This window comes from Furipterus horrens, unplaced genomic scaffold (genome assembly GCF_987537825.1).
Source record: "Furipterus horrens unplaced genomic scaffold, mFurHor1.1.pri manual_scaffold_2, whole genome shotgun sequence".
Taxonomy (NCBI): Eukaryota; Metazoa; Chordata; class Mammalia; order Chiroptera; family Furipteridae; genus Furipterus; species Furipterus horrens.
Genome location: NW_028327172.1, coordinates 184,204,311 through 184,228,394, shown reverse-complemented (window position 1 = coordinate 184,228,394; position 24,084 = coordinate 184,204,311). Strand labels below are relative to the sequence as shown.

The 24,084-nt window shown below is 38.3% G+C and overlaps 1 protein-coding gene and 1 pseudogene across 8 annotated transcripts in view; one reads left to right on the top strand and one right to left on the bottom strand.

Annotated features, from left to right (window-relative positions):
* EXOC1 (exocyst complex component 1) overlaps positions 1–10,169 on the top strand; it is a 52,313-nt gene extending 42,144 nt beyond the window's left edge. For all 8 annotated transcript variants that reach the window (XM_090266849.1, XM_090266847.1, XM_090266843.1 and 5 more), the window contains 4 exons: positions 1,129–1,312; positions 3,609–3,808; positions 6,486–6,680; positions 9,537–10,169. In XM_090266849.1, the coding sequence (XP_090122975.1) occupies positions 1,129–1,312; positions 3,609–3,808; positions 6,486–6,680; positions 9,537–9,689 (732 nt within the window). In that variant the 3' untranslated portion in view covers positions 9,690–10,169. The remainder of the gene's footprint in view (positions 1–1,128; positions 1,313–3,608; positions 3,809–6,485; positions 6,681–9,536) is intronic.
* Positions 10,170–21,337: 11,168 nt separating this feature from the next.
* Positions 21,338–21,595, bottom strand: LOC150020112 (anaphase-promoting complex subunit CDC26 pseudogene; annotated as a pseudogene).
* Positions 21,596–24,084: the final 2,489 nt, after the last annotated feature.

Genomic DNA, 24,084 nt, shown 5'->3' with positions numbered 1-24,084 from the left:
CATTATCTCATGTAATCCTCACAACCTCGTCCCTCCTACATAAGGTAGATGCTCCGAGAGGTTATGTTAATTTCCCTAAGGTCAACAGCTAAAAAGTAATGGAGTTGGTGTTCATACCCCACAGTCTACTTTCAGTACCTAGAATCGTATGCTGCCCTCTCTGCTGCATCCATTTTTATTCTTCACAGCTGCTTACACTGATGAAGTGGAATAGTAGTAAAGGCAATGTGAAACACTTGACAGTAATCTCAGGATTTTCTTATACTAATGTCTGTATCCTAAATAATTACATTTCTAGTTCCACGTGTCTATGGTTTTGAAGTTATACCCTCAAAATCTCAACACAACAACATGTTCAGTAGAAGCTGAAAATGGCCCAACCGTATTTGGCAGTGTAATTCTTACTGTGATAGATCTAGATACCCTGAGAAGTACAAAGAACCGTAATCAAATCCATGGATCTTTATGAACCCAGATGTCTAGATTCTGTCTAGATGAAACATCCCATTTGCATTTTGTCACCATCATACTATGAGCACTTTCCTGAACTTATTTAGAATAAGTAACAAATACATACATGGGAAACTGACTATATAATCTAAATCCGTAGTAGAAATGCCTGTTCTCCCTCTCTGTTTTCACATCCCAAACATACAGAACTTGTCTATCCAGACAGCAGTTTTAGGGTGATGAGAACTGAGAATGGCTGTGGTTCTCAAACTTGGCCACATGGGCATCAACCAGAAGAAACCTGGAGAGACCCTGTGTGTGCTCTGGTATCAGTTGTGTCCCCAGGGGGCAATTGCCTATACTTATCTTTACTAAATGATAAAAATGTTTATTGGTTGTTTTTACCTTGAACAAAGAACATGAGTTTCATAGGCCTTGATTGCATCTTGCTTTAAATAATTTGGATTTTTTTTCTTGACTTTCTTAAGTAAAATATATGTACTTTTTAATCTATAGAAATACTTTTCTTAGTTATCCCTATTTAAATATTAATCTTTAGTAGGCATCCAAATTGTTCTAGGTACTAAATTATATCCTTCCTCTATGATGTATTTATAGTTATATGTTGTTTTTAAGTTGCTTGGCTATTTCTCTCCATTGCTTTCTGTGTAACTGTAGAGCAACCAAATAAGGCAAATGGAAGAAGTAAAGATCTCAAAGAAGAGTAAAGTAGGAATTCTTCCATTTGTTGCTGAATTTGAAGAATTTGCAGGACTTGCAGAATCAATCTTTAAAAATGCTGAGCGTCGTGGAGATCTAGATAAAGCATATACTAAACTCATCAGAGGAGTATTTGTTAACGGTAAGCTTTTATGTTCTAAAGAATTTTTGGTTGGTTTTTATTATTTCTGGCAACTCGGAAGCTGAAGGACAGATCTATGTTCATTATTTTTTATATTCTATAGTCTTAAAGATTTCTTAAATTTGAAAAACAAGCAATACATAAAGCCCATTCATATTCATTAGGAATACCCTGGCTGGTTTGGCTCAGTGGATTGAGCGTTGGCCTGCGAGCTAAGTGTCGCTGGTTCGATCTTCCAGTCAGGGCACATCAGAGAAGGAAAACTCTGACTCCAAAAAACCTCCACTGCCTTGCGGCATACCTCTTCAGGGGAAAAGCTAAGGGAGTAAACCCCGACAGAAAATCCGGAGCCGGAGTCCCTAAGGCGGTTTGACATTGTAGTCAACACCGGCAACTCCTGCGGCGCACCTGAAGCCAAGCTGTATTGACTCCGTCTTTCCCTTGGATCCTTCAGCTGCGAAGAGAGGGGGGGTCTGCTGCATGGGCAACAGCAGACCCTCCATATCACCCTGCCCAGGCTCTGTAGCTTCAGCTTCACTGGAGAGGACACTCCAGCGTCATCGCAAGATGTCGATTCAACACGGGAGGAGACAGATACCATGTCACTCCCGAGTCGGACTGCACAACCATTCTCGGCGGTGCAGATAGACTCTTAAGAAGCTACACCATCGTCTCTCGAGACGGACGGCTGCCGATTCATTAGGACCCTCTTAGATTTCATAGTTCATATGGGCTTATCATTATGCACAATTGAACTTTTCAAACACAAAAAAATGACCTGCCAGATTATATTTGCATTTTAGCAAGTCTTCTGAAGATGGTAGGCAACGATGTCTGTGTGACCTAAGGCAAATCATTCACTTTTGCAGTCCTCAGTTTTCACATCTGTCACATGAGGTAGATTAATACTAAACTTCTATAATTTGGTGTCTTCCTGTGTCAGATCCCACAATTAAGTTACAGAGAAACAGCATGGACATGTCCTTTATTTGAAATAAATGATCCGATTGCAAATATTCAGGAATTGTAAATGCTAAAACAATTGACAGGAGGTAGGATCATCTCATCAATTACATATTACATAAATTACATGATTCAATGTTTGTATGGTTGGTATTTCTTTTAATATTCAAAGTAGCTTATGTTCATTACACAACCCCCAAAATCAGAAGACAGATGTTAAAATTCAGATAATTTGTAATCTCATCATGCAGAGATACCATTTAATTTTTATCCATAAACTTTTCAGTGTCTCTCTCTCTCTCTTATAAATGTGCATATATTATATGTGTATGTTCTGTAATATAAAAAAAATCTTATGATACCTTGCTCGCTGTTTTGGAGTCTGCTGGACTACAGTATATCCGAATCTTTCCTTGTCAGTTAATAGAGGTAACCATAATCATTTTTAATGATTGCATAATATTCCATGTATCAGTATTTACCAAATCGCCTATTAAACAGGCATTTAGTTTGTATCCAGTTTCTTGCATATATGCTTGTATATTTGTTGAATAATTTTCATTGGGTAAATTACTTGAAATATAATTAATTACTGGGTCAAAAGGTTTGTTTATATCTCAAGGCTTTTGCCAAATTGCCACGCGGAGAGATTATACCAGTTTAGTGCTGTGAGCAGTCAGTTCAAGTTTATATCACATCTGCACCAGTGATGAAGATTACTAGGTACAATATTATCAATTTTTTTATTATTTGTCAAATTAGCAGGCTATAAATTTATTTTGCTTATGATACATTTTTTTTTCTATGCATAAGCTTTCCAATGTTATATCAAATTTATCCATCTTTCCCATTATGACTTCTAGGTTTTGGACTAGTTTCAGAAAGGAAATACTGTCACAAAATTCTTTTTAATTAGCTTTAATTTTTCTTAGTTCTTATGATCATATATATATTTTTGTTTTGTGTTTTTTTTGCTTTTTACACTTTAAATACTTAAGCAGTTTAGAATTTATTTGGCTGAAAGATGTGAAATAGTAATCCAGATGTATTCAAAAGAACCAGCTGATTGTTCTAATATGTTCTGAATAATTCATCATTTCCCCACAATTTGAAAAGCCACCTTTATTGTGTATGAATACATATGCAACTATTTTAGAATGATTTTTTTTTTAATTAGGTTTAGGTGGATGTGAAGATCCTTCGATGCAATATATTTTATTCAGTCCAGAAATGTGCCTACTTTTTAAATTTGCAAATGAAAAAATCATGTAAATGTTTTTATAGCTAAATATGGTCATATTCATCAAGACTTTTTTTTTCCTGTTTTATTTAGTGGAGAAAGTAGCAAATGAAAGCCAGAAGACCCCCAGGGATGTAGTTATGATGGAAAACTTTCACCATATTTTTGCAACACTTTCTCGTTTGAAAATCTCATGTCTAGAAGCTGAGAAAAAAGAAGCCAAACAAAAATACACAGATCACCTTCAGTCTTATGTCATTTACTCTTTAGGACAACCTCTTGAAAAACTAAATGTAAGTGTATTTTCATTTAGTATATTTTTTCTGTTTTGAACACATATCCATATTTATACATGAAAAACACGACAGACATTTATTTATTTATTTATTTATTTATTTATTTATTTTTTTAGTATGCTTTATTGATTATGCTGTTACAGTTGTCCCAATTTCTACATTTGCTCTTGTGTGGATGCAGGAGGTTAAGGAAGGAGGGACTCAGTTACTGAAGGTGCCAAAACACTCTAGACCAGCAGTTCTCAACCTGTGGGTTGCGACCCCTTTGGGGGCCGAAAGACCCTTTGACAGGGGTCACCTGAGACCATTGGAAAACACATATATAATTACATGCTGTTTTTGTGATTAATCACTATGCTTTAATTATGTTCAATTTGTAACAATGAAAATACATCCTGCATATCAGATATTTACATTACGATTCATAACAGTAGCAAAATTACAGTTATGAAGTAGCAACAAAAATAATTTTATGGTTGGGGTCACCACAACATGAGGAACTGGATTAAAGGGTCGCAGCATTAGGAAGGTTGAGAACCACTGCTCTAGATGTTCTCTATACATTATTTCTTGTAATTCTTATAAAGGATAATGTGGGGTAAGATAGTTTATCCCTATTTTAAAATGAAGAAACAAAGTAAATAAATTTGCTTGAAGTTGTAAGTGGCAAGTCGCTAAGTGGGGCGATGAGCCCTAGATTAAGAATTTTCCCTTATGCCAGACTTTCCCATTTCTTACTTTATAAATGGCTAATCTTTATCCTTAGTCCAAAGGAAGATTTTGAAACTATCAAGATAAAAGGAAAACCAAAGTGTTTTCTTTGTTGCCTTTTCCTTTCCCTTCCTTTCCTGACTGGAATCATTCCCCAGAGAAAGTTCAATCATTAAACTTACGAAATGATGATCGACTAACATTGTTTCATTCAATGTTGTTTCTTTACATCGTTGATGAGATGCCAGGAACTTAATTCTTGTTTATATTAATTAGCCTGTGGGAAAACTGGTTTTGTTATGCATCTTCACTTAATCGGTGCATCATTTCATTTAGTCATAGAACTTACCGACACCATTTAGAATTACTGTATAAGATGAAATGGACGCTTCTAATTAACTTTGTCCAGAGTGCGATTAGTCATCTCTTACAAGTTTTTAACTTGAAATTAGAGGGAAATAAAAAACATGCATCTGTTGTCAACAATTCAAAGAAATATTTAAGAGACATTTAACCAAATGCAAAAACTTAAGGACAGATATTCCTTTAGGGGAAAAGGTCTGTTTCGGGCCTAAAGCTATGTGATACATAACTGTAACATCAGAAGCATTCCCTTAGAAATCAAATTTCAAGCAGAAACATCGCTAGATCCTTTGTTATTTAACATTGTTAAGGAAGCTCTGTACAGTGTAATAAGACCTGAAATAAATAAAAGATAAAGAAAAAACAGTCGAGATTATAATTACCTATATATAATATGCTGAAATGATTGGTCTCTGATAAAGTGGTAGTATTCAAAACAAATATATCAAAAACCAATTTATTTCCTTTATTTCATAATAACCAATTAACAGTTTAAGTAGAAATAAAATTTTTAATTTTAAAAGACCCAGGAATAGACTTGTCAAAAAATTACTATCAAAAATCACTTAATGAAAAATAAATAATAATTGCTAAGAAAATTTTAGAGGAAAGTAATGAGAGGGAATTTGGCTTGTCAGTATTAAATCATAATATAATGCTCAAATAAAGGTGTACCAATCAATAAAATTACATATTTAAAAAAATAAGTACACTCAAAAGACAACCTGAGACACATATTTGTAACAACACATATTTGTATATTTAATATACAAGATCTTTTTACAATAAATAAAAACACTAAGGCCCTAATATATAAATGGGCAAGCATTCTGAATATACTACTAAACATATGGAAGCAAGGTAACAAAAAATTGTGAAATAAAACAACAAATAAATCTTTTTCACTCATCAAAATGGAAACACTATTTTTTAATTGTGATAACGCTCATGGTAGTATGGTAAGATAGCAGTCTCATATACTGTTGACAGAAATATAAACTGATTGAACTTTTCTTGGAAGCAGTTTGTGTATATGAAGAATCTTCAGAATATTGTTACAAGTATACGCTTCAACTGAGGAATTATGGTACTAGAAATTTATGCTAGAAAGTAATCAGTAATGTGGGTAAACACTTATGTACAAAAGATATTTATGACAACTGTATTTATAGTAGATTGTTTTAAATCTGAGTAGATTTTACCAGCTCTGAAAAAAGTAAAGGTTACTAAATATCCAGTACTGGAGGAATAAGTAAATAAATTTTAGTTAAGTCGTTGGATGGAATACAATACAGCCATTAAAATTTATACATACGGAAAAAGCATGAAATACTAAATGGGAAACACAACATACAAAATTATAATCTAATTTATATACCCACGCATCAAAAAACTAGAAGGAAATCTGAAGTGTTAACAGTGATTATCTCTGAGTGGTGGCATAATAGGTGATTGTTATTTTATCATTTATACTTTTACACATTGCCTGGTTTTTACATAGTGAATATATACTCTTTATTTTATAATAACTTTTTAAAAAATTTTTTTAAGTGAAAATAAAAGCAGTTCTTAGCCATTATTTCTTTTCATTTCCTTGAAGCATTTCTTTGAAGGTGTTGAAGCTCGCGTTGCACAGGGTATAAGAGAGGAGGAAGTAAGCTATCAACTTGCATTTAACAAACAAGAGCTTCGTAAAGTTATTAAAGAGTATCCTGGAAAGGAAGTGAAAAAAGGTCTAGATAACCTCTACAAGAAGGTTGATAAACATTTATGTGAAGAGGAGAACTTACTTCAGGTATGCTTAGTTCTATTAACCATTGTAGATTGCGTGTCCTTACATAAATTGCTTTTCTCTAAAACATCTCTCTATAAATGCTACAGATTTTCTAATTTTAATGCAGGAGGAACGTTCCGCAAAGTATAGACCAGATTAATGAATTCTGAGGAAGAGAGGAATAATATTTATATAGGTTTATATATGTCTTTTCTTGTTTATTTTATATTTATGTTTTATTGTTTTGAGGGACTAAGTTGTTTTTCTTTTGTTTTGGGATAGGTTTTTTTGTGTATGTGGGCTTGTGTTTTTTTAATATTTGGGAGGAGTCGTCGGCAGCCGTCCGTCTCGAGAGACGATGGTGTAGCTTCTTAAGAGTCTATCTGCACCGCCGAGAATGGCTGTGCAGTCCGACTCGGGAGTGACACGGTATCTGTCTCCTCCCGTGTTGAATCGACATCTTGAGATGACGCTGGAGTGTCCTCTCCAGTGAAGCTGAAGCTACAGAGCCTGGGCAGGGTGATATGGAAGGTCTGCTGTTGCCCATGCAGCAGACCCCCCCTCTCTTCGCAGCTGAAGGATCCAAGGGAAAGACGGAGTCAGTAAATGGAATATAGTATAGAACAATGGAGTGATTCTGAGCATGAGGGTTGGAGCGAGAAATTAGTTCATAATCTGGGTCCAGAGTAAACAACATGTGGGCAAGTTAGTTAACCTCTCTGAGCCTCAGTTTCCTTATTTTAAAAGTGGAAATAATATCTCTCTCTTATAGTGGACATTACTCTTATTGTCATTGTCATTTTATAGATGAGAATATCAAAGCTTAAAAAGGTGGACTATGCCCATGATCCCATAGCAAATGGATGGGAGAGCCAGATTTAAACCCCAGATTGAGCCTTTATTCTGTCTATCTATTTATTATTTATTGAAACACTGATTTGTTGTTCCACTTACTTATTCATTCATTGGTTGACTCTTATATGTGCCCTGAATGAGGATTGAACCCACAACCCTGGCATATCAGGATGACATTCTTAACTGAGCTACCTGGCCAGGGCTGAGCCATTATTCTTTTTTTATTTTTGTAATCTTTTTTTTAATCTTCACCCAAGGACATTTTTTTCATTGCTTTTTAAAGAGAGTAAGGGAAAGAAACACTGATGTGAAAGAGAAACATCAATTGGTTGCCTCCCATTCACGGCTGGACCAGGGATCGAACCCACAACCCAGGCATGTGCCCTGACTGGGAACTGAGCCCACAGTCCTTTGGTTATGGGACCACGCTCCAAATGAGCCACACCAGGCAGGGCAGCCAGTATTATTTATAAACCATATTGAAAGGCCCAGAGATGAGAGAATAATTCTGATTTCAACATCGTCAAAGGCTTCATGTAAGATATTACACTTGTCTTAGCCTCTGAAAGTCATTAATGTAACAGATAAAGTGGGAGGAGTGGTATTCAAGGTGGCAGAAATACCATGAGCTAAACGATGAAATGCAAAAAGTGTAATACTGTTTAGTAAATAGTCTTAAATTGACAGAAATCTAGGATTTATGAGATTTAGGGTTTACGAGGCAATGTCCTAGAAGTAAACATCCTTCAACTGCCAGACAGGGATGATGATCACACTGCCCTCCCTCACCAGGTTGTCACGAGACTTAAACAGGATAATAAATACATAAAGTACTTTGTACTGTGCTGACCTACTAGTATTAGCTGATACATCAATGTGTGCATCAGTTTCTGTCTCAGTGGTCGTTTATAGATCGTAAATTCCGTGGATTACAGATAGCCTGTCGGTCTCATCTTGGTGTGTCTACCATGGTATCAAGTAGTATTTTGTATCATCAATTTTAGATAAAGAAACTTTTAAACTTTCATTTGAAATGAAATTTAAGCATTAAGTATTGCGTTTCATTGAGTCACTAGTCTTAGTTCCATACATAATTGTGTATCCCCACATCTCTGTTGGGTATTGTAGTAGATATAATAATAGGTAAAATATAATGAGTGCTTACTGTGCCAAACACTGTTCTAAGGACTTCACATGCATTCACTCATTTATTCCTCACAAGAAACTTATGAAGAAGGTATTGTTATTACCCCAGTTTACAGATGAAGAACTTGAGGCACAGAATGAGGGTGTAACATATTTGAGGTCACATTATCTTATAAGTATTTTAACTATTATACTTTGTTTAATTCTTAGAATACAAGGATGGGAACCCCCCCCCCAAAAAAAAAACAGAATTTACTTACAAAAATTGTGTATTCTTACATGTTTAAACTTCAGTCACCTTCAAAGTACTCCCCATTTGATGCAATACCCATCAAGATGTTTTTTTCCACTGCTCAAAACAGTTTTTGAACTTGTCGATTTTGACACCTTTTAGTGCTTCTGCTGTTTTTTGTTTCACCTTGTCCACATTGGCAAAACGTTTCCCTTTGAGGACTTTTATTTCATCCAGGGGGAAAAAAAATGTCTTGCTGGACAAGATTGGGTGAATGCGGGGTTTTGGGAGGGTTATATCATTTTCGGTCAAAAACTGCAGAACACTTAGGGCAGTGTGGGTAGCTGCACTCATAAATCACCCATCATGAAATGGGCAAATACATTGAAAGAGTCTTAAGAAAAAATTCACTGAAGCTGAACTCAACCTCTCACAACAGTGCCAGCTGGTACACTGATACAGATGGGTTCCTAGAACACCCATCTAGCAGGGGAAGCCTGTACTACAAGGAGCACGTTCTCCAGAAGATAATTCTGGATTTTTCTGGGGTCCCCCCTCATATATCTTGACATTCTTTCTGCATACTTGATTGTGTATTATTTTCATTTGTAGTTTAATGATTTTTATTTTCATTTTCATAATAGGTGGTGTGGCACTCCATGCAAGATGAATTTATACGCCAGTACAAGCACTTTGAAGGTTTGATAGCTCGCTGTTACCCTGGATCTGGTGTTACAATGGAATTCACTATTCAGGACATTCTAGATTATTGCTCCAGCATTGCACAGTCCCACTAAACCTTACGAAAGAAGAAAAGATACATGAATAAAACACTCTGAGTACACTAGACACTATCAAAAATAGTAGCAACTGTTTTGAGATCCCAGACTTGAAATTTTATGTAGTATTAAATGTCAGATAAATGATAATACCATACTACAAATATTCAAGAGTAAAAGTACCAACTTACATAACAGTTTTATTTGGTCAGTAGGTTGTGTACTAACTTAAACCATTTATCTCATAAAATGCCTTTAGCATTTTTCTATGACTAAACAGGAAATTTTCCTTTATTCCCTAATTTCTTGTATTTGAGTGGTTATTCTATGAGTAATGCATTGGGAGTTTTTCAGCTTCCACTAATTTACTATTGCTTATAAATCATGTAACAACTAAACATTGTACAGAATTTTTTACCTCTGTCTAATGTATAGATGGATAAGGCATCTTGTAATGATCAATTGTAAACTTGGATTTTGAGGATCATATGACTATGTAGCAATGATTCTGAAATAAAGAAATTTTCAAAAAAGCTGAAATTTGATATTATTAAATCTGTTATATACTTGAGATCAATACACAAAAAAAATTCTTACAAAATCAACACACAAAAATTAATTACATGTTCATTTACTATAAAACACTTAAAAGTATATTAAGAAGCCCTGACCAGTGAGTCAGTTGTTTGGAGCTCATCCTGTACATCAAAAGGGTGTAGGGTTCAATTTCGGCTCAAGGCACATACCTAGGTTGCAGGTTCAGATCTTAGTTGGAGTATGTACTGGAGTACTGGAGGCAACTGATTGATGTTTCTCTCTCGCATTGATGTTTCTTTCTTTCCCTTCCTCTCTCTCCAAAATCAGTAAACATATCCTCTGGTGAGGATTTTTTTAAAAAGTATAGTAAGAAAAAATCATTTACAATAATATAAAATATTTAGCATTTAGGGCTAAATCTAACAAACATGCTATGAATTAAATTGTGTCTCTCTCTGAATGTTATGGCTCAAGGCACGGGGACTCCCCCATGCATCACCATCGACGGATACACCCTGGAGGTTGTCAACGACTTCACTTACCTCGGGTCCACCATCTCGAGCTCTCTGTCAGTCGACTTGGAGGTCAACCGGAGAATCGCCAGGGCAGCCACAGTTATGGCCAGACTGAACCGGCGAGCGTGGAACAATTCCAGCCTCACTGAGAAAACCAGACTGCGCATCTACCAAGCCTGCGTACTCAGCACTCTCCTCTATGGCAGCGAGACGTGGACCACCTACGCAAGGCACGAAAGGAAACTCAACAGCTTCCACATGAGGTGCCTGCGACGTGTCCTGCATGTCGCCTGGCAGGATAAGGTCCCCAACACCGAGGTGCTGAAGCGAGCCAATATGAGCAGTTTGCATGCAGTTCTTAGCGAGAGACGCCTCAGGTGGCTCGGCCATGTCAAAAGAATGGATGCAGGCCGTATCCCCAAAGACCTCCTCTACGGCGAGCTAGCAGAAGGCAAGAGGATGACAGGGCGCCCAAAACTGCGGTTCAAAGACATCTGCAAAAAGGACATGACACAATGCTCCATCAATCTCAACACATGGGAAGTTCAAGCAGACGACCGCCTAGCCTGGAGGCTCGCGGTCAGGCAAGGTACATCATGCGCAGAGGCTGCGCGCAACGAGGAGGCGGTCCAGAAAAGATCGAGGCGGAAGCAGCGTCAGCAGCAGCAACAACAGCCATCTGCCTTCACCTGTACCAAGTGCGGCAGGGATTGTCACTCCCGAATCGGACTGCACAGCCATTCTCGGCGGTGTAGATAGACTCTCAGGAAGCTACGCCATCGTCTCTCGAGACGGACGGCTGCCGACGACGATCTCTCTGACATTCATATATGGAAGTCTCCCCATGTGACTATATTAGAGATAGGACCTTTAAGGAGGTGGTTAATGTTAATTTGGTCATAAGGGTAGAGCTCTGATGGAACAGAACTGGTGCTCTTAGGAGAAGAGACATAAGAGTTCTCTAATGTTTGAGGACAGAGCAAGAAGGCAGCCATCTGCAAGCCAGGAAGAGAGCTCCCACCAGAACCCAGGATGCTGGCACCCTAATCTCAGACTTTCAGCCTAAAAACCTGAGGCAATAAATTGCTGGATTTTAAGCCCCCTGGTTTATGGTATTTTGTTACGGAAGCCAGAGCTGACTAATACAAGATGTATAAGATCTTTCTGAGAAAATTATAAAACTACTGAAATATATTAAGAAAGGCCAAAATAAGTGGAGGAATATTTCATGTTTCTAGAGAAGAACACATAACATAGTAGATAGGGCAGTTATATCCAAATTTAAAGATTCAGTGTAGATTTTCAGTTTCCAGTCTGCACATAGAAGCTTGGAAATCACTTCTCCATCCTAACAAATGAAAATCTGAACTGAAAAATCAACTCTTCTTAGATCTGTAAGAGAAGTGAGGTCACAAGGCAAACCACTGCCACAGCTGGACAGGCTGACAGGAGAATACAGAGAAACACAATTTAATGGAATAGAAACAAGCTGAAACCAGTGCTGAGGTAGGTAAAACTGACAAATTGTAATTGACTAATTGTTGGAGGCTGTGTGTGAATAAGCCTACATTTTAGTATTGCTACATAATAAAACCTGAACATTTATAGATGACAATCTGGGGCCAAAGAAAGCCAGTGACTTGATCAAGGTCCAAGCCAAGTATTAACAGGGCTGATAGTCCACACAACACTAAACTCCCTCTCAAAGAGCTGGCCGTTCCCTCTTCTCATAGTAAACTGATGCGGATATAAATATATATCATATCTAAGTACCAAACACTGTCTAATATCTCCACTAACAACTGAGGAGGCATGGCTGTTACTTAAAAGGTAAAATGGTTTTCACCCGCTATAGTTTTCTAGACCTTAAAGATCTATGCTATTGTTTGTTAGAAGGGATATGCAAACAGGAACATAAAAGATTTGAACAACTATTGAAGATCATTTAGAGAATAACTGTAGGTGAAAAAATACTGAGAAAGTTAAAAAAAAAGGCTATGCCAGTAAAGTTAAGTATGTAATATCAGAGTGGCATCAAAGATTACTATTTGTCGTAACTGTCTGCTTTGGGATCCTCTACATCCGCTTCTCAGACTTTTATGTATAGATGAAACAAATGGGGATTTTGTTGAAATGCAGATTCTGATTCAACAGGTTTTGGTGTGGTCCAAGATACTGCATTTCTAACAAGACCCCAACTAATATCAATGCTGCTGTCTATCTGTCTATATCCCACGGTGTGAAATGCAAAGCTTTACAATGTAGAGTTATGTCACTCATACTCCCAAACAAATCAGGATTATTTGTTTTTTAAGTCCTTAGGTCATAGCTGACATTAATGCTTGTGACTTAAAATTGAGTTCTCAGGTTGTTAAACTTGGTGGCACTGTGATACAATGCTCACTTACCTGAACTCCTAAATAGGTATTGTACCAAGTGCATTTAGGACTGAATCATATTTGCAAAAGAGGATTGGGGAGTGGTCAAAAGGCAATGGGGAAGATGGGAAACCGGAGAGAAATATTTTTAAAAGGTGGGGAAAGCAGGTGCTAAGAAGCAATGGGGAATACAGCAAGACAAAGTAACATTAATCTATGAGCAGTATGAGCAAATTGCTTGCCCAACAAACGTGAGAAAGCAGATTCTCTGGAATCAACATCTCAATCAATTCAAATTGTCTATGCAAGATTGTAGGTCTTTCTAGAAATTAAATATTTTGCTTTTACTAGTGGATTTTTTCTTTTCATATATTTTCTTATTTCTAGTTTTGGTCTCTTTTCCACTTAAAGAATTCCCCTTAACATTTCTTGTTTAGTGATGATAAACTCCTTTAGTTTTGTTTGGGAAAATCTTGATTTCTCCTTCAATTCTGAATGATAACCTTACTGGGTAGATCATATTCTTGGTTGTAGGCATTCCCCCTTTCATTGTGTTGAATATATCATGCCACTCCTTTCTGGCCTGCAAACTTTCTGTTGAAAAGTCAGCTGCCAGTCTTATGAGCATTCCTTTGTATGTAACTAGTTGTCTTTCATTTGCTGCATTTAAGATTCTTTAACTTTTAACAACTTAATTATGTCTTGATGGGGGTCTCTTTGGGTTCATCTTGTCTGGGACTCTCTGTGCTTCCTGGACTTGACTGTCTGTTTCCTTCACCAGATTAGGGAAATTTTCAGCCATTATTTCTTCAAATAGGTTTTCCATCCCCTTGTTCTTCTGGGATCCCTCTGATTTGAATGTTAGTATACTTGATATTGTCCCAGAACTCCTTCATGCTATCCTCATTCTTTTTCTTTTTCCTTTTGATCTTCCAATTGTATGATTCCACTATCTTGTCTTCCTGATTATTAATCTATTTTTCTGTGTCATCTGATCTGATGTTGATTCCTTCCATTTTTATTTCAGTTGTTATATTCTTCAGTTCTGATAGGTCCTTTAAAAATATTATTTATTTATTTATTTATATTTTTTAATCCTCACCTGAGAATATATTTGCTGATTTTAGAGTGAGAGAAAGGGAGGAGAGAGAAACATTGATCTGAGAGAGAAGCATCAATTGATTGCCTCTCATATGCACCCTGACTGGAGATCAAACCCATAACCTAGGTATGCACCCCAACCACAACCTATCGGTGCATTGGACAATGCTCCAACCAACTGAGCCACCCTGCCAGGGAAGGTCCTTTTTATGATTTTTATCTGTTTAAGTTCTTGCTGAGTTTATCCACTTGTCTACAAGTTTGATGAGCATCTTTATGACTAGTATTTTGAACTCTATCTAGAGACAGCTCATTTCAGTTTCATTTAGTTCTTTTTCTGGAGTTTTGTCCTGGTTTTTGTTTGGAACAAACATATTCTTTTCTCATTTTTCTTGTTTGTTTCTATGTATTTGGTAAATCAGCAAAATATCCTGGTCTTGGAAAAGTGGCCTTATTTAGAAGGTATTCTGCAGGGCCCAGTGATGGAACCTCCCTTGTCACCAGAGCCAGGTGCTCCAGAAGTGCTCCCTGGATACACTAGTGTGGCCTTCTGTTATGGCAGGGCCACAACTTCTATGGACACATTGGCAGGAAAGGCTGGTTCCTGGTCTGCTGACTCTTGAGGCCTTCCCACAGCTGTTGCAGGCTCACTGGCATGCAGGGCAACACTTTGGGGTGACTGGCTGTGAGGCCCAGCCATGCTGTTGGAGACACTGCTGTGTGCTGGGGCAATGAGGCCACTCACTTAGCATGGCAGGTCAGGAGCTGCTTTGGAGGGGTGCTAGCCTGGCTGGGTCCTCAGGGAGATGTCATGGTGGGGTGAACAGTGGTAGCAAGGTTAATGGAGTGTCAGAAATGGCACCTGCCAGTGTCAAGCCAGCTAGATTAAAGAAAGGGGAGGGGGTGGTGCCCACCAGCACCTCTGACTCCAGAGAAACTTCCAACAGATCCCTGTCCCTACAGCACATACCCTAAAATTAGTCAATATATTACCTTCACATATGACCTTCATGTTCAAACTGTTGCTTCCGTTCCAGGACTCAGAAGGAGCACAATGTGGGTTTCTTACGGCCCCTCTGGCTCTCCCAGACATAAACCCTGCTGGTGTTCAAAGCTGAATGTTATGGGGGGCTCCTCTTCCTGGGGCAGGTCCCCCAGGCTAGGGCTCAGACCCCTGATTCTTCAGGGATTACATCTGTGGTTGTGATAACCCTCCCACTTGTGAGTCACCACATGGGGTTTGGGGGATAGGGTAGGTCCTCACTAGACTTAGTCTCTACCCCTCCTACCCATTTCAATGAGGCTTTTTCTTTACATCCATAGTTGTAGAAAATCTGTTCTGCTAGTCTTTAGGTCATTCTCAGAAATAGCTCTTCTATATGTAGTTGTAAAAATGATGCCAGGAGCCTTGCTCTTGAATGCCAATTTAGCTTGTCCATGAAATGTCATTCCTTGTGATTAGTGCACTACACCTGCAACAAACATGTCTCGAGATGGGATCTCTAAGTCACTGCCCCTCCATTTAATTTTAAACAGCCTTTCCCGATCTCCTTTAATTTACAGTGCACTGCCCTGTATTTCTCCCCAAAGAGACTGTTCTTTTCCTTTGTGGCACTTAACATGATTTCAAATATATTTACTTGTCTTTTTTCTTCCTCGGTATCTTGTGTCTCCCATTTAGGCTGCAATTTTATGACTAAGATAAAGACCATTCTGTTTACCAGTATGTATCAGCACATGTAAGTATTGTACTTCGTAAATGTTGAGCTTAAAAAGTGAACAGGTAAAACCTGATTTGTTAATTTACAGAAGGAGAAAACTGTCACTCATATTTCTTTACTATTCCCTTCAATGTCTAGAGCATGTCTAGAGATTTTTTTTAAGTACATTTTATTGATTGTGCTATTACAGTTGTCCCAGTTTGTTTCCCTTTTGCTCCCCCTCTGTCCAGTACCTCCCTTCCCTCTAGCAATCACCCCCGCGTAGTTTATGTCCATGGTTCATAGGTTCTTTGGCTTCTCCATTTACTTTACTGTTCTTACTGTCTCTGTCTATTTTGTACCTACCAGTTACGTTTCTTGATCCTTGCACCTTTTCCCCCATTCTCCCCCTTCCCTTTCTCCACTGATAACTCTCCATATGATCTCCACATCTATGGTTCTGTTCCTGTTCTAGTTGTTTTCTTAATTTGTTTTGGGGTGTTTTTTTTTAGATTCAGTTGTTAATAGTTGTGAGTTTGTTGTCATTTCACTGTTCACAGTTTTGATCTTCTTTTGCACATAAGTTCCATTAGGGCAGAGGCTCTGCCTGCTTTGTTCACTGCTTGAGCCCACTCCCTAACATGCTGCCTTGCTTTAAGTGACAGGTAACTAGATGTTTAAGACTAATACTCCTAGGTGCTGAGTGAAGGAATTGTTATAAGGAAATCAACCCACAAGCTAAAGAAAAATTGTGCTCTGCTGTCAGTTTTAACTCTATACACATATAGGAGTATTGCACATTGAAGTAGTATAAATTCAACAAATGCTTGATGAATTAAATTCATGAAGAAATGTCTTCTGTAGAATTCAGATATGTCCTCTTTGGGAGGAGGGTTCACTAGATCTACTTCTGTAAGTTCCTCTGGTAGACACTGTGAGCTGTGGGGTCTGCCTATTCTTCCTTGCTAACAGCTCACTTTTATAGAACAGTAACATACTCAGACTAATGTGAAAAATCAAGAGTGGTATAAACCACTGGAACTCAATCCACTGTATATTCAGATCACTGGGGAAGTATTTAAAAATATTGGTATTGCACTCCACCTCAGACAAATAATTAAGGATCTGTGTAGGTGGGGCCAGGTGTTTTACAAACCTCCTGAGTGATTATCTTCGCAGCATGGTTGCACTGGTCTAAGCCAGCCATGACAATCCAGTTCTCCTTTGCCTATATTTGGTTTAGGGGTGTGAATCTGTGACCCAGTTGTAGTCAGCAGATATAAGAGAAAATCTACCAAGAGGTCCTAGAAAAGATTATCCAAACTAATAAAAGAGGAAGTTCATAAGATACACAGGATCTTTCGCCTCTATCTATCTCTTCTTCCATCTTGATATGCTGTGATACGAGGAGGTAATTGGAGCTGTGGCATCTCTGATCACGAAGAGGCATGGCTGACACACTGAGATGACACAGCAAAAAAAGCAGGTCTGCATAATTCCGAATCTGCCCAGCCTTCTTGTTATATGAAATGATTCAATGTCCTTATTGTTTAAGCCATTGGTCATCAGTTATTCTGTGACTTGCATATAACTCCTTTTCTCCTCTTACTCATTCTTTCACTCATAAATGCATTCGTTTATCAAAATAATATGCGTAACAGTTAAAAGCATGAGCTTCACAATCAGACAGCCCTAGGGTTAAGGCCCAGCCCTACTTAACTGTTGCTAGTTTTGTGGCTCTCTATGCTTTGTTTCTTCCTCTCTGAAAACAATGGTGTCTAGTTCATAATTCTGTTGTAAGGATTGAATGAAATAATATGTGGAACGCACTTAGCACAGTGCCTGGCACTGAACTCAATCAGTGTTAACCTTTTAATTATACTATTACATACCTGTTCTGTACCAGAAATTCCCTCTTGTTCCATTACATTAAAGGAATGGAAATAATAACTAAAGCAAATAAAGAAGAACAAAATTAATATTCAGTAATGCATTTGATCACTACATATGACTTCAGGATTTTTCCAGGCATAGTAATCATAATGGAAAATCTTATCATTCACAAATTATACTTCAGAATTCCCCACATAACATTCAAAATATGAGATCTATAACTGAATAATGACTTGTTCATTTTCTGACAGCATTCTATGAAACAGAAAATGGCATTCAATCATCTGTAGGCTGGTTTCATTCATAAGCAATTAAATTTAGAAGGTGAGACTCAGGAGCAGCCACTCCATTGTAGACTAGAAGATTCGTATTTTGTTTTACTCATGGCTTTGTAAAGTTATTTTACTACTCAAGAGAAGTATCAAGTTATTGTTTCAACTAGCCAATCAACAAGAAATCAGTTTTAAAGTCATGTGCCCATTAGGGCTAAGTTGACAACAGAAGATATGCCCTTGTCTGGGAAGGAAAGGGGAACTAAAAATCTTACTGTGTAAAATGGGTGTGCCCTGGCGAGCTCTCTCAAATGAGAGAGAGTAGATTGGCTTCCTTTTGTCCTATACGAGGAAAAAGAGGAGTATACTGAGGGATCAAACAAAAATCTAGATCATAGAATTATAGTGTGCATTAGCAGCAAATATGTAAAAAATAATACATATATAAACAGAGTAGGTGCAATTATTTGAAATTTTAAGAGATTTGGTTTAATTTCTTTAATGGTTCTATATGTTACTAATGAATCATAGTAACATATAGAGGTTTATATTTAACTTTCATTGCATCGTGGATTAAATATATGCTGACAAACTTTTTGCACAAACTTTTATATTAAATTACTGGGTAACTTTAAGCAAGTGATCTAACAATTTTAGAGTCTTGAGAAGCACAATCATGATCTTTTTGGGTTTTGTAGGTGATTTAAATAAAATATATGGGGAGGTTTGAGGGATATTTGGAAGAACTTTTATATTATTTCATTAGAATTTAACATATCTTGCATCCCTACACTTTTAAAAGAGCTTTTTATCTTTAGATAATTTTTCTGGTCCAATAGCTCATATTAGTTTACCCTCTTGGCTTTGCCAAGCTGTCACTAAGCCAATATTGATTCTCTGCAACTACTTTGAGCTCAGCATTGACCAGTCAATATTATAGCACTTAGAGAAAGAGAACTTTCTAAAAGGATTTCTAAGCAGTAGAATACATTTAATTCCAAATACCATATGCTTTCATAGGAAAGTTTGAAGGCCCTAAAATTTAACTTGAGGAAAAAAATTCTTGAACTGGTTTGAATTGAAATTTACTATTATAACTTTACTTGAAATTTGTAAAACAAGTTTAACTATAGCTATAAACATACTACTTGTAAATTGTGCTCATAAAAATTCATTTCCATATTTGTTTATTCAAGAGGCATAACCTGCTGTGAGATTGATCAAGCCATAAAATTTACCATGGTTAACAGAAAGAGTGGGGATATTTAATGAATATAATAGATGGAATACTTTGACTTTTACTGATGAAGCCCGAAGTGATGTGCTTCTCCCTAGGGTATCCTCCTAAGAATTGTGATTTCTATGTTTATTGTCAGGCTCCCTTGTCATTTAAATAATTTCCTGCCTCTTAGCCTTTTCTTTGGACCACAGTTCCTTTTTTCTGCCTAAAAAATTCTGTTGTTCTTCATCAGGGGGTATAAAATTTATCAAAATACTCCAGAAATGAACTGAACTATTGCTCATTCTGTATCACAGTAGAATTGCTCTGGATCCTGGTGGCTATCCGTCACAGTCCCCGTGCTCTACAAGTATTAGGCAGATGACTATACCTGCTGGACCCATCAGACTTTCTGCCTCTGCCAGAAATCTGAATCTTGATCAGAGTGACACTGGGCAGAATAAAGACACTTGGAGTTAAATTATTCCCATGGTCATACCAAGAGCCACTATCCATAAATGGATTCTATGAAGAGCTCCAGACTCATTTTCTCAAACAGCTGGTGGTTGATGCGGGCTGTTGGCTGGGAGCTTCAGTACCTTTCCATAATGGACCCTTCAATTAACCTCTCTTTGAAGACTAGTTTGGACTCTGTCACAGCATGGTGTCTAGGTTCCATGGGAAAGTGCTGAGACAGAAACAGGGGAAAACTATATTTTTTGCTATGATCTACCTGCAAGTGACATAGCTTCACTTCTGCCACTCTCTATTTGTCAGAAAAGTGACGGGCCTCATGCCTAGACTCACACTGAGGAACCACAGACCCCACCTCTCAATGGTAGAGTTTCAGTTGCTTTGTAAGAAGAGCATGGATGGGACTATACATTGGTGCAGCTATATTTAGAAAACTCCATCTGCCACACCTTTCAATGGCTCCTGTTGCTCTTAGAAAAAACTCAAACTCCTTATCATGGCCCATTGGGCCCTATGCAGCCTGAATATCACCACCTACCTCTCTGAACTCTTCTCCTACCTCTTGCCTTCATTTGCTGTCACACTTGCACACTTGCCTTTTTTCTGTTCCATGGACCTACTAAACTAAGTTCATTTCTTTTCCCTGAAATACTCTGACCCCAGATCTCTAGAAATCTGCTTGCTTGTCATTCAAATCTTAGCTCACACACCATTCCTCAGAGAAGCCTTTCCTGACCACGCCATCTAAGGCAGCTCTCCTCCTCCCCTTGTTTCTCACATCACCCCATCTCACGTCTTCACATCGCTGGTCATAATCTCAAGGAAAGTTATTCAGTTATTTATTTTTACCTACTTATCTTCTATCTCCCACACTCCCCGCTAGAAGGTAAGCTCTTTCAAAGCAGGCATCTTGCCTCTCATTCACCTCTCTATCTCCAGAGCCTAGAAAAATGAGGCCTCTTAATTTAATCTCTGCTCTATTTTCATCAGATGTAATGCTACCAAGAAAACTCAAAATTAAGTAACATCTTAACAAGTTTATATAACAGTGAATTTTTTTAAATTATTTCATTTGCTCTAGATTAGTTGATTATTCATTATTCAGTCATTTATTCATTCATCAAATATTTATTGATGGCTTGTGGGACTACAGAGACCAGCTCAAAAGCTCACAGGATAATGCGGGAGATGAATAAGTAAAGAGATCCAACCAAAATGCTTACGGTCATTACCTTTAGGGAAAAGAGTAGAATCAGAGGCCAGGACAGGGAACATATTAGAAGTTAAATGGGACTTTCACTTAGTAATCTTTCTTTTTTCCCCCCCAAAAATATATTTATTTTTAAAAACAAAAGTTAGACAAGTTTTACAGAGTCAAATTTTCCAGAGACAAACTAGAGTTGGGGTTTCAGCTTAGAGTGAAAGTTAAGCATCAATAATCTCATGCAGAAGCATTTCTCTCTGCAGGAGGTAAAACATTCTGCTTGACTACAAGCACTCAGTTCCCTAAATCTTGTTTGTACTTCTGCCATCACTTCACACCATTCCAGGGCTCTGGCAAGCAAGATAATTCACCTCTAAAATTCAAAACTTCCAAATTGAGATGAACAATTGCTGGGCTTGGCTTGGAGTTTATAACCAATTCGATCATTACTCATCTGTTCCCGGTTCTTGGGGTCACTGCTGAGCCCAATGGCACCTTCTCCATCACTGCCTCCTACAACACCCACATCTTCCTTTTGCTTCTTACGGGTCTCCAAGTCCTTCTGAAAGCTCTCAAACTCCTCAATGCCATCAAGCTTCAGCTCCAGGCAGGTTGGTTTTCATTGCAGCATACTGAAATCAGTTCACAGGGTTATTCTTAGGGTCTAACTAGGTCCTAAGTAAACAGGTCATTCATTAAACAAATACTTCTTTGTGCTCCAGCTGCAAAGTTACAAGGCTCAGTCACAGCGTGTTTTCCCTGCTCGGCCCGTCCTGGCACCTCCGCGCCCACTGTAAATCCGCTGAGCCAACCGGACAGCACGTCCCAGGCTGCTCTGAGCCTCTCTCCTCGCAGAACCTCGACCTTCACGTACGTTTCTCAGAGACTCTACCTCACTTAGTAATCTTGATAATTCTATATTGTTTGAGTTCCTCTACAAGTATATACTAGTTGAAAATTTTGAAATATGGTAAATTGTGAATGTTAATAAAGTTAATACCTTAGAAATTAACATAATTTTTCTCTTTTGCTTTTCCTAGCACATAATATTTTTCTACATGGCTGAAGACACCAAACAGTCTCAGAGGGAGAATAAGAGACTTGATACAGAAAGAGAACATTGATTATTTACTGGGTGCCAGGCGCTGTTCTAAGCAATTTACTTGTAATGCAAGAGACAGAATTAATATTCAGCTTCTGACCTTCAAAATAAAATTGTGCAGCAACCAGGCTATTGAATTGGGAGAGGATTTTCTAAATTCTTTCATTCACTTTCACCCCCATCCATTAGAAACCAAGCCTGGGTGAGAGTTCCTGCTGGAGAAGAGAAGACACTCCATAGAGGAGGGTCTAACTACGCTATAGTATAAAGAAGGTGTGTTACCGAGTGTCCTGTGTATCAGGTGAGTGAGGGAGACACCAAGGGCATGAGGGGGTTTTTCTTCCTTACTCCCCATCTGAGACTCGGAGCAGAGGCCTCATTGCAGGTTGCTTCATGTCAGTCCTAGCGGGGCCAGCATGCCCAGGTGGAAGAAGGCCATGAGGGTCAACTTCAGTCACCTATATCTACCACAGGGGGGCCTTGTGACTGAGAATATATTGAGAATATGGCTAGGGATCTACAGTGCTGGTGAGATGGGTAAGGGGCTGTAAGATGGGTCAAGATGAAATGAGTCACAGCCAGAAGTCGAAAGAGTGTGTAATACTGAGAGGAGTTCAGGGGAGGGAGGGAGGGACAGAGGGACAGAGGAAAGAGAGAGAGGGAGAGAGGAAGTTCATGTATCATACCAGACACAAGCTTCAGCTGCGATGCCAGCAACACCGGGAGCAGCCAGGTGGACAAGGGTATAGAAGAGGTTCCCAAGAACCACAGGCCTCCCCTTGGTCTCACAGTCAGGCAACCTCATGCCACCCCATAAGCATACGTGCAGTTAACATCTTGGAGCTTGAAAGGGTAAGAAATCTGACAAACTAGGCTTTTGTTTTCTCAGACAGACTAACATCACCTAAAGGGACTGTTTAAATTATTGGGTCAGATTAAGTTTAAACAAGGAAGGATTTAAACATTATTTTTACTCCTTACCAGTAGGTGGGGACTGAGGAAGAAGGCTGGATGAGTTAACAAATGGACTACAATTTCTCCATACTTCGGAGATCTGGTGTCAGTTAAATTCACAATCCTGATAAATAAATTTAAAAATCAATTACAATACAGGGTATTAAATGCTATGAAAAGATGCCTAGGGTGCTATGGGAGCTCTACGCAGCAAAAGTAATTGCTGTATTGGATCAGACCCACAGAGCATCCAGCCCAGGATTTGGTCTTCCCAGTGAAACCGGGCACATTCGCAAGGGGGTGGAGTGAGGGAGCATGGTGGATTTTGACTCTGTATTTTGTCAACTGGAAAATGAAGAGTATTCATTGAAATATCACCAGTGTCTCATAATATCCCATTACATATTTGGTATCCATTGATTTCTCCAACTCCGCTTGAACATTTTTATACATCTATTTGCACCATTTCTTGGAGGTTTGACATCTCTGCAGAGGATATTTCTGAAAGTTCTGGTTGTTACAGCCAATTTTGGTGAGTAAGGAAGAGTGAGGTGAGGCAGGTCCTGTTTGTTTATCAGAATCTTACTCTTCGGATGGTTTTCCCCTACTTTGAGGGGGGAAGAAAGGCCAGAGTATATTTATGCTCAAGGATTAGACAGTGAGTTTAGTTTGCTCAGAACAGTTTAAAACATACATTTTCCCTCCACACACCCATTTCTTCTCCTTGCCCTGGATGATAACTCAGGTAGAACCCATGACTTTTTTGGTTTCTGAAGTAGAATAAGTCCTTGGTCAATAATTAAAATCTCTAGTTCAACTGTCATAACCAAAACTTGAAACATGGCTAAATGGTCCATGCTCTCTCCCTGCTCCAGCTGGGCCTGCCACACACAGAGGAGAAAAGGGAAGTGGTCACTGCGTTCTTCTCTGGTTCCCAGCTTCAATTCCTCTTCCACCTAGATCACTGATGGGAGGTGCGGAGGGGTGTGGGGAGGGCAGGGAAGTTCTCACTGGAATGGTATTGCAGTGAAACAGCTCCTGCTTTCTAGGCCTGCTAGATGGTT